Consider the following 11,675-nt stretch of genomic DNA (forward strand, 5'->3'; position numbering starts at 1 on the left):
AAACATATTTTATATCCCAGTTAACTTCAATCGCATCTCAAGGGAAAATTGTAATTCATTCCCATTTAATTTCAAGTAAAATTAGGCAACAAAAATAGTTAAAAATACCCTTCCCCCAATGTTATTCCCAATCGTTTTTTTTTTTTTTTTTTTTTTTTTTTTTTTTTTTGTATCTATCAATCTAGCAATATTGTCTATGACCTCTCATTTGGGAGAATCACTTCATGCCATTAAATCACAAGATCATTAACCTCTAATTTCCTTGTTAAAACCAACTGCTTCGTAAATTCTTTGATGTTATAGTAAATTACATTTGAAAATTGTTAAAACCAACTGCTTCGTAAATTCTTTGATGTTATAGTAAATTACATTTGAAAATTTTAATAGGAGCATATTGAGAGGATTCTTTTTCTCCCAATGGCTGAGAATATGCTTTTTCACTCTCTCATATTTAATTTAGTCTGTTGCAAAACATTCTATATATTTTTTTAATCAATAAAGTAGTAATAATAGCATGTAAATAATAACCTAAAGTTGACCAATTCGCATGATGATATTATCATGCGCGAGATGCCACCATCATACCAAAGGTAAGGTGTGTGTCATACATTTTAATTGAATTTTATGTACATTTCTCTTGTGTTGTGTCATGTGTGTATATTTGTTTTGAATTATTGTGTTTTTTATTAATCGAAAAACACATTTCTTCACTTAAAATATACTTTTGAATAATGGTTTCAGATTTTTTTTAAAAAATTAAACTAATAATTAAAAAAAATGATTTTATACACAAAAAGAAAAAAAAATGTTTCCTCTTGGTGTGAAGTGAAGGGCGGAGGTGTTAATATACCATTGCCGATAATAACTCTTAATTTGTTATGAATTATGAAGACTAGTATAATATGAGATTATCTTCGGTTTACGAGACTCTGGATAACATCGTCTTGTGACCATAATCGACAAAAGACTGGTAAACCGGTTTAGATTATGATTGACTCAAATTGAAAAGGTCAATAAGGCACGAACCCTATGACTAACAACTTGGTAGATCCAGAAAGTTCGATACCGGTGTAAAAGAGCCCACAATAATGGGATTGTTATTTTATCTATATATTATTCGTTGCTTGATGGATGGGAACTTTTGTCAATCATCCACACCTTGTCCGCCCTATATATACCCCATCTTCGCTCCTCTCTTCTCACACATCAAACCAGAATTAGATCTGCTTCATTCTTTCCTAATGGAACAGTATTTTACGAATTTTTATGTTTTCTTTTTCAAGATCTAGGGTTCATACAACACAGATCGAGGAATCTTGGTCTCTCTCAATTCTCAGTATATTTCTTAGGGTTTTGCTTTAGTAGTTGTTGTGTTTTAACACATCAAATCAAGAATTGAAGATCCAATTGAAGGCGGGGTAAAGGATCGGAGGTGACAGAAGAGAGTGAGCACAGATTGTGTTTTCTTGCATGATTTTATGTTAACATGCTTGAAGCTATCTGTGCTCACGCTCTATCTGTCATCCCAAACTCTCTCTCTCTCTCTCTCTTTGATTTTAATTGGATATTTTTCTGGCTGTTTTCTGAGTTTCTTGTTCATCCATTACATTTCTTATCTTCTAAGACTCATGTATATCATAGTTTTAGAAGATTTGGAAACAAATAATAATTGTTATGAGAAATTAGGCTGATAAATGTTAAAATAAGGAATGTTGTGTCGATGGCATAACCACTGCCAACGAATTCACACCTACCGGTGCAGGCTCACAACAACCGTGACACAACACTGAAGTGAGTGAATTGTGCTTAGACATCTCACCTCTAGTAGGCTTCACGATGGGAGTTTGCGTGTCTCGGTAGGAAAGAGATCACCAGCCCCCAAGATTAACAAAGCAATCCCCGTCTCGAGAGTGAAGCTAGAGTACAAATTAGTCTCCAAGATTAACAAAACAATCCCCGTCTCGAGAGTACTAATGTCTGGAACTCATGTAATTCTCCTTTAAATAGTATAGGCCAAGTAAATATAAGACACATATACATGCTACCATAATAGATCTGGTCACTCACATGTCTTGAATATTAAATCAAGACTAAATCACAAAACTTACACTGGGTTCAAAATCATTGACTTCTCTTTGGAGGGTCTCACTCTTTGTTTTTATAGGTTGCCAAAAGAATGATTATTGGGGTAAAAGTGGTTAATGAGAGATTTTGACATATGTAGTTTGCTGGTTAGTTGCCCTTGTCGTCCCATGCTTAATTTTCTTCTTAAACTTTTTTGTTGACCAGTTAAGGTTTTAGATCTCAAGCAAGTTGAGATGATAATTCGAATAAGAAATCATATATATAGTCATGTGTGTGTTAACATGGCATATTCATGACCTAATTTACGTTAATTTACTTAATTGGTTGTCTTCAATTATACCTTTAATTTGGAGCTTTGCATAACCTTCTGTAATTGCAGCATATGCTTCTACTGTAAGCAGTATTTGGAAGAAGAGATCAATGTTTGAACTTCAGCAATGATAGTGTAGAGATTATGCCCAAAGTGAGCAGATCCATCCCTTGTGTGTACCGGCATTTGGCCCTGTCTGCTGAGTTATTATTGAATCACCGTGATTTACATCCTCTCAAGTGCTCTTTCGGGCCGGAATGTGGGGGAGCTGTTGGAGTTGGGAATTCAACCTTTTGGGAGAAGAAGAAGCATATGTTTGTTCATATTTACTTGGTTGTATTTTTTTTTTCAACCACATTTAACAAAATGATTGAAAATTCTTGGAGAACATATTTTTTAACTACTTACAGATCTTCCACGTGGCAGGTTTAGGGCATCATGTGGTTCCAATGTGTCTAGGGTTGGAATGTTGGATACAATGTTATTGTGACAGGAAAGTACCTTTATATACAGGAAAATAATGATGGTTAGTTGCACTACCTCACCTAGGTTGACAATGGCTAATTCGGGGACAGCTATTGTGTTTCAATTGTAATGGTTATTTTAATTTGATTAGGGAAGTTTTAATTTACATTCAAAGGTAGAAAATAAGTAATTAAAGAACTAATTTTAATCACTATGGAGGTTTTTCACGATTACTGTTTGATTTACCTACTAAACACTCTTGGATAGTATTTGCAAAAAAAATTTATCAGTGCATACTCCTTGTCACCACACAATTTGAATAATAATAGCAGATTTTTCCGTTAGTACACATTCTTAAGTAGTGATTGTAAATTTTTCTGTCATTAAAAAACTAATTTATGAGTCTCGACCAAGTAACCTTAACTTAAAACAACTAACAAAGAGTTTGAGCACAATACTCCTCGACAGAGTTTCAAACCAATAGATCGAGCTTGGCCATAGGTGATGTAATTGTGGTGATTAATTAGTCAATCTGTACAAAAATTTATCACACTATGCACCATATATTGCACAGCTTTACAATCGAGTAGAAACTCAAGTTTATTAATGTTAACATCCTTTATATAATAAAGCTATATGGTTTGAGAAATAATTAATGTTATAATTAATGCCACAACATCCTTTATTATATAAAAGAAACACAACATTTAAAAACTAAAATAGCTATATATTATATAATCATATAAAAAATATACTTTTGAAAACTAAAATAGCTATATATTATATAATCATATAAAAAATGTGTTCAATTAGAGTTTAAATTTACACATACAAAATTTAAAATTTGCTTTCCAAATGTAATTATCTTAGTTATTATTCGTATTGTGAAAATTATAATATAGATTAAATACAATTAAGAATAAATTAATGTAATTATGTAAATTCTCTCTATAAGTTTATTTGAATATGCACATAATTACAGATTATATTAACTATACAAAATTATAATTTTAATTTGAATTTGAATTTTAATTTTAATTTTGTATTTTATAAAAATAATAAATACTTGACTAATGGAAGCTCAAAATATTATTATATTAAATAATTTAAAATATTTTAGATTTTCTATTTTTTATTTATATTTATAATAACATAATTTTTTTCCGTGCATCGCGCAGGTAAATTACTAGTTATAATAATAATGATATAAAATGGTGTATCGATCAATAAGGTCCTTATGCAAGTTATATTAAATATTTGATGCAAGAATTTAAATTTAACATTTGATATTCGAATTTAAATTTTCATGAGCATACAATGTTTAAACCATTAGACAATTTGATGAATATATCAATTCAATTTTCTATGTGTTAATTCATATTCTAAACTATTATTAGGTCACAAGTTAATAAAACAGTTATATGATACGACATATATTGAAACAAATAATGTTTTTGAAATAATAAATAAATAATTTTTTCATGAGCATTCAATATGTAAACAGTAGAAAATGTTGGTGAATATATCAATTAATTTAAATACTCAATGACTTAATACATATTTTAAAGAACAAATTTTACTTTTGTATGTTTGGAAATCTGAAAAATAATTTTCAAAAAATAACTCATTTTCTAAAAAATATTTTAATTTTATAGTGTTTGGCTTGTTAGGATCGATACGGTTCACAACATCAAATTACAATAGCAACTTGTTGGACTGGAAATATTGAAAATATTTCTAGTGTAAGACAATTTGAAGAAGAATTTTTTGTATTGACAAAAGAATATTACAATAGAAATTACAAATATAACTCTCTATTTTACTCTCATGAATTTGCTATGCTAATGAGATTTTACGGATGGGATCAGTTGGGATAATTTACAATGAGAGGATTTGCCTATTTATAGCAAACCCAATGCCTAGAGAATTGCAAAACATTTAATGCAACATTAAATGCAATTCTTCTCTTGCAAGTAATTTTCTTTAATCAAATTAAATCTTAGGTCAAGCTTTTCCCTTTACTCAAATGTCTACCCAAGCTTTTCACCTTGCTCAAATCTCTGCCCATGCAATTCCCTTTCTCAAACCTATGCCCTCCCTTACTCAAACCTCTACCCAAGCAATTCCCCTTCTCAAACCTATGCCCAAGGTAAAACCTTATTAGCCCAAACTTTAGCTCGTACATTTGACTTTATTATTTACATGGCTGAATGTCAGCAAACTATTATTACATTTTAGCTCAAAGTTAAGAAATAATTACATTTTTTCTATTTGGTTTATTTTCTAGAAAATGAATATATTATTTGTCATAATAATAATAATAATAATATGTGGTGGTAGTGGTTGTGGCGGTGGCGGTGGCGATGGTAGTGGTGGCGGTGGTGGTGGTGGCAGTGTTAGTGTTGTTGGTGGTAGCGGTAGTGGTGGTGGTGATTGTGGTAATAATAATAATAATCCGTAAACTAACTTAAAAAAAAAAAAGAGTAAAGAGAGAAATGGAAAATAAAGAATCCAAAAAATGTCTTCATACTAAAAAAAACAAGGAAGACATTTTTTGTCAAATTGAGTCTTTTTTTCATTAACCAGAATGGATTTTTTTTCTTATTTTTCTTGAGCACCCTAACACTGAAAAATCCTAAAATAACTTCCAGAAGTCATTTTCTGGATTTCCAAATGGATCCTTAATTTTTGACTATTGTTACATTGTCTCTTTTAGTAACATTGTCATATTTAGTTAATAAAATATTTATATGATAAAGCATATATTGAAATAAATAATTTTAAAGTATGATAACAATTAAAAGAAAAATGATCATTTTAACCCCTCAATTATACTAGAATAACCAACTCAATCCCTTAATCATTGATTCCATTTAGTCCTTAAATTGTTTGTTTGGTGGTCATTGTAGTCCATCACCTCAATTCCTCAAATAGTTGAATTGTTCAAATTAACGGTGATTGAATAATAAATATGTAAATTTATCAGTTTCTTCCCAAAGCACATATCAAATAAGTAAAAAATTATTTTTAAGTCAAAAGTATCAGGTAATAACTCAATTTTCTCTTATGAATAAAAGTAATCCTATAGCTAAATCCTTTCAAAATGATTAAGGGAAACTAAGAAATGACTACTAATAAAGTGAAAAAATGTGATACTTTTAAGTCAAACAAATTTTGATTCCCTTCAACTAAATGTGTAGGGGTTTGAAAATTAACTTCAGTAAAAGATCGATTTACCGATTGAACCGAAGAACTTCAGTTAATCGTTTTTTAACTGATATAATTCGGTTTGATTAATGGTTAGGGATCTTATATAATTTTGGTTATCAGTTTCGGTTCGAAATTGTTGGTTAACTGAATTAGAAAAAAACGAATGAATTTACATATTACCCTTCTATCAGTGTTAATTTTAACAACTATTTAATTTGAGGTGAAGGATTAAAATCATCACAAAACAAATAATTTAAGAACTACATGGGATCAAATTTATAATTAAGAACATGAGTTAATTATTCTAGTATAATTAAAGGATTAAAATGGACATTCTCCCATAAATAAATACATGTTCTACATGCTAATAATGCACTCATGTCTTAGAGTACTCAAAAATAAAAACGTGGAATTGGAATTATAAAGTCAAAATTCGCATGCAATTGTAATAAGAAGCGAACGGCAAAATTGACACAAAGCATTATAGCACAATTCTTAGATCCTCTTTTAGGTTATATTTTTTTTATTAAATATATAATAATATAATGAATTCTTAACTTACCTTCTTAAATTAGATTGCACTTTACTTAAACCTTAATCAAATTATTAAGTTATGGGAGATCCTATAGGCTATATTCCTATTGTTAATGATTTTTCTCAACTATAGTCTATAGGTGACATTTCATTGTTCACCCTACATATGATGGAAAAGATTTAGCACGTTCATAACATGTAAAACATCAATAATTGCTTCCTTAATTGCTATACCACATTTCATTCATTGAGTGAATCATTTTGAAGTTACTCATAACGTTCTATAAATACATACACTACATTCCCTGATGTGAATGCAACATCCTTTAATTAAAATCATGATTATGACTGCGAAAGAGGTTGTGGTCTTGGGCAGTGAATGGCAATGTGGATGGAAAAATGGAAAAGATTATAATGACCATTTTAACTGCCAAAATAAAACAAATACTGAAGAAAAACAAGGAAAGAAAAAAGGTGGTACCAATAAGGGGCTAAAAGAATGTATTTGTTACCGATGTGGTATGAAAGGTCAATATAATGGTCGTGTATTTGTTGTATACCGAAGTTTGTTAACATTTATTAAAAAAAATAAATTATTGAAAGGTAAAAGGAAGAATGTTGAGACAAATTTATCACAAATGAAGGAAAAAGTATTGAACCAAATTTAATTTTGTGACAAATGATTTTGGTGATTTTCTCAATGGCTTCAATGATGCAACACATTTAGATGTGGTTGATTTCCTTATATATTCATCATGAAGATGACAACGAGATAGAACGAATAGAAAAGATTAAGCAATCAAAACAATTCCGAAAATGCTCTCTAGAATCTCCTCTCTAACGGCTCTAGGGTTGCGCTAAATTTGGTAAGTTTCCCGTTGTTCCAAGGCGGGGGTGTATGGAGACTGAGGTGGCGCCACCGCCCAGCGGCGGTGGTGACTCGATAATGGAGGACGGAGGGCCTAGAACCATCAAACGGTTCAGGCAGACCAAACGCTCCTTTGCGGAAGCAACTGCTGAATAGGCTAGACTCGGGGAGGATGTCCCGTATCGCGACTCGGAGTCGAACTGATTTGAGGACGAGATCTTTGTGGAACCAGACAAGGAGGATTATCCTCCACCATTAATGGAGGGTGTGCCGGTCGTCCGTCTCCCTCACGACTTAAGGGCTGAGATTATCAAGCAATGGAAGAACGCACTGTTGGTTAAGTATCTTGGTAAACCTGTGGGCCTCTCTCTCTTTAAGCAACGCATGCCCAAAATCTGGAATCTGCAAGGTAGGTCTGAGTTTGTGGATCTGGGATGGGGATGGTTTGTGGTGAGATTCCAACTGCAATCTGATTGTTTGCACGTCTTAATCGATGGCCCCTGGAAGCTTTTCGATCAATATGTGGTGGCACAAAGGTGGAAACCACGGTTTATTCCAAGCACGGCCAAGCTTGAAAGAATGGCTGTTTGGGTTAGATTACCGGACCTTCCGGTGGAATGTTTTAGGGAAGATATCATCAAAATGGTGCTGAAACAGGTGGGAACTCCGCTGAAATTGGATAAAACCACGGCAGGAGTCGAGCGGGGCAACTTCGCGAGGGCGGCGGTGGAAGTTGATATCTCCAAACCGCTAGTTGCCCTGGTGCAGGTGTAGGATTGGCTTCAGAAAGTGGAGTTTGAAGGGCTTTATGTGATTTGCTTCGACTGCGGTGAAGTTGGACAGTGGTATGGAAGGTGTGGGGAATGAAGGTAACGAGAGTGGTAATCTGGCTGATTCGCATGCGAACGTGAGCGTCACTCAACCTAATCCTCCAACCAAGTCTCCAACTTCATTGCATGGCTCCTGGATGATAAGCGTAGGACAAGGGAACAAAATGGCTCTAAACATAACACCAAAGTGAACAAAAAACAAAGCCCCAGAAAACCGGACAAGAGGAAACAAGTGGTGGAAACAAATCGACCTCAGAGCTCTGTGCAGTCACCGTCTACCACTGCCAAAACCGGTTCTCCTTCGGTAGGCACGTCCAACGCAGTCCAGACGTCAGGAGCTACTGGAGGTAGAGTTTTTTCTAACGTTTCTATTCCTACTTCTAATATCTTTGGCAGCTTGCAAGACCTCGAGGGCTTGGTGGAAACACCAATCACGGTTGAGGGTATTTCCAATACCAGAGGCGAGTCAAAGGACAAAAGAACAAGGATAAATAACAAGGGAAAGAAAAGTCAGACCGTTACCAAAGATAGCCCCACGCCCAAGGCTACTCCAACGGCGTCGATGAATAACAGTCTCTCGGATAGACGCTTTGTGTTTGGTAATGTCGCTACTCCGAGATCTTCGGGGAGTGGGATGGAGGTGATGATGTCCATGCTTGAGGAAGGCGGTGCTAATACTTCCTCGGCTCCCAATCCGTCCCAATGAATATGATCTCTTGGAATTGCAGGGGGTGGGGAATCGGTTCACAGTTAACCACGCGAAAGGTTTGATGTCTGATTCTCAGCTTGGCGCCATTTGTTTCCTTGAGACTAAAACTAACAACGTCTCTAGGCTAAACAGAATGGCCAAGTCTTTGGGTTTTGATAAAATGTTTATTGTTAAACCACTCGGTTTTGCGAGTGGTCTAACTCTCCTTTGGAGATCAAATATTTTTAATTTTTCTGTGATCAGGAATACTACGCAGGTTATTCATGGTATCGTTCGTGGTCCCGGCTCTAACGTGCGGGTCTCTTTCGCTTACGTAAGGCCCACCCGAGTTGCCAAGGAGAGTTTTTGGAGTGACTGCAAGACCTACAACATCAACCTTAATGACCCCTGGATCATGATGGGGGATTTTAATGATATTGCCGATAATACAGAACAATGGGGGAGTTGTTCGATTAATTCTGGGCGCTGTCTAAAGTTCGTGGAGGAGTTTAGCGGTTGTGGCCTCTTGGATATGGGGTCCATTGGCGTCCAATACTCGTGGTTCAGGCATGAGGGTGGTAGGACGGTCCAGCGTAGGAAACTAGACAGAACTCTTTGGAATCTGGAGGCCCAAAACCTTTTCCCCGAAGCTAAATCGATCATCATGACCAGAACACACTCTGATCATCACCCTCTCAAGTTTCTCTGCAAAACCGGTAATCCTCCAAGGAGGGAAGCGAGACCCTTCAAGTTTGAGGGTGCCTGGCTAACGAGAGACGACTATAGGGATATCTGGAGCAGAGTTTGGAGTAATAAATCTTTGGATGTAGTGGGAGCTATCGAAGAGGTAGCAAAGCAAAGCAAAGTGTGGAATAAGGATACTTTTGGTAATATTCTTGGCCGCAAATCAAAGCTCCAGGCTTGTTTGAAGGGGGTCCAAGAATCGGCCTTTTATAACTCCTCAAGGGGGCTTCAAGTGTTGGAAAAAAAAACTTGTGGCAGAGCTTAACGAGGTTTTTATTCAAAAAGAATGGCTTTGGTTCTAGAAATCTAGGCGTTCGTGGATTCAAGATGTTGACAGAAACACATCCTTCTACCATAAGTCCATGCTTATTAGACGCAACAGGGCCAGGGTTAGGATGTTAAAGTTGGATGGTGAGTGGACTTCTGATGTCAAAAAAATTACTGACCACGTATCTAATTCCTTTATTGATTTGTTTGGCAGGAGAGATGTCTTAGACAGCTTAACTGGGGAGGACTACGGTGGACCTAAACTAAACGCTACCCAAATCCATGATCTTAGGCTGGAAGTGGATGTCCACGAGGTCAAAAAAGCGGTCTTTGGCATGAAAAAATTCGGGAGCCCGGGGCCGGATGGTATTCAAGCGGCCTTCTACCAAACTTTTTGGGAGGAAGTTAAGATCCCGATTTACCTTTTCGTCAAAAATGCTCTCAGTAATGGTATGGTTCCTATTAAAACCCTTGAAGCCTTTATCACTCTCATCCCCAAAAAAGATAGCCCGGAAATGGCGAGTGACTTTAGGCCGATCACCCTCTTGAATGTTTGCCTCAAAATTATTTCTAAAGTGGTTGTTAACCGCATGAGGCCTATCATGAAAAGCCTTATCGATCCCTTTCAAAATAGTTTCCTTCCAAGGAGGTCCACGGCGGACAACATCATCTTGACTCAAGAGATAGTCCACTTTATGAGGCAGAAAAAAGGTAGCAAAGGGCTCATGGTGGTCAAACTTGATCTCCATAAAGCCTATGATAGCATTGCCTGGGAGTTCCTGGAATCCACAGTGGTGGTATCCGGGTTCCCCCAGAATTTGATCAGTTTGATTATGTTCTCTGTCAGGGAAAACTCAATTTCTATTCTTTGGAATGGGGAGAAGTTAGCCCCCTTTCAACCCGACATGGGGCTCAGACAAGGTAACCCCCTGGCCCCGTATTTATTTAATCTGGTGATGGAGAGGCTTTCTTGGGATATTCAGGAGGAAGTGCGGTTAAAAAATTGAAAACCTATCACTATTTTTCTAGAGGCGGAACGGGGGTTTCCCACTTGTTTTTTGCAGATGACCTCATGCTATTTGCTGAAGCGTCGGAAAGTCAGGGGCGGATTATCATGGATTTCCTGGGTAAGTTCTCCAGAAAGTCTGGGCTTAACATCAACACTTCCAAATCCAATATCTTCTGCAGTCCTAACACGAGCCTGGGAACCAAAAGAGACATTAAAAGAATGACTGGCATCTGGGTTTCTCACAACTTGGGAAACTATTTGGGGATACCAATCCTCCATAAACGTGTCTCCAAGCAAACTTTCGGGTACATCTTGGAAAATATGAAAAGAAAACTAGCAAACTGGAAGACCAATACACTTTGTCTCGTAGGGAGACGAACGTTAGTACAATCAGTTCTGTCCTTGATCCCGGTTTACACCATGTAGGTTTTCAAGCTCCCGGCAGGCACATGCAATATATTGACAAAGTCTGTAGGGATTTCCTTTGGGGCGACTCAGAGCATAAAAAGAAGGTCCATTTAGTGGGGTGGAAGGATGTTTGCAAGCCTAAGGACACAGGAGGCCTGGGACTTAGGAAATGCTTAGACTTCAACGACGCTCTCTTAGCCAAGCTTGCCTGGCATTTGAACACGTGCAAAGACAAGTTGTGGGTCAATATTATAAAG

General features: G+C 35.9%; 1 protein-coding gene and 1 long non-coding RNA gene across 2 annotated transcripts; both read left to right on the forward strand.

Moving 5' to 3' along the window:
• The first annotated feature begins 1,218 nt into the window (after positions 1–1,218).
• Positions 1,219–2,798, forward strand: LOC109185318. Its single transcript, XR_002054961.1, has 2 exons — positions 1,219–1,418; positions 2,465–2,798. It is a non-coding gene; the product is annotated as an uncharacterized LOC109185318 (long non-coding RNA).
• A 5,521-nt stretch (positions 2,799–8,319) lies between these two features.
• On the forward strand, positions 8,320–11,008 carry LOC109185202. Its single transcript, XM_019335183.1, has 4 exons — positions 8,320–8,489; positions 8,699–8,942; positions 9,031–9,968; positions 10,216–11,008. Exons 1-4 carry the CDS (start codon positions 8,320–8,322, stop codon positions 11,006–11,008), a joined length of 2,145 nt encoding a protein of 714 aa, XP_019190728.1.
• The last annotated feature ends 667 nt before the right edge of the window (positions 11,009–11,675 follow it).

The sequence above is a fragment of the Ipomoea nil genome, unplaced genomic scaffold (genome assembly GCF_001879475.1).
Source record: "Ipomoea nil cultivar Tokyo-kokei standard unplaced genomic scaffold, Asagao_1.1 scaffold1317, whole genome shotgun sequence".
NCBI lineage: Eukaryota > Viridiplantae > Streptophyta > Magnoliopsida > Solanales > Convolvulaceae > Ipomoea > Ipomoea nil.

Excerpts from the sequence above, each read along its gene's own strand:
- LOC109185202 (XM_019335183.1), top strand. The coding sequence starts at position 8,320 with ATGGAAGGTGTGGGGAATGAAGGTAACGAGAGTGGTAATCTGGCTGAT. Across the intron at positions 8,490-8,698 it reads GCTCTAAACATAACACCAAA|CTTGCAAGACCTCGAGGGCT; the intron begins GTGAACAAAAAA and ends TATCTTTGGCAG. Across the intron at positions 9,969-10,215 it reads TCCTCAAGGGGGCTTCAAGT|GAGAGATGTCTTAGACAGCT; the intron begins GTTGGAAAAAAA and ends TTTGTTTGGCAG.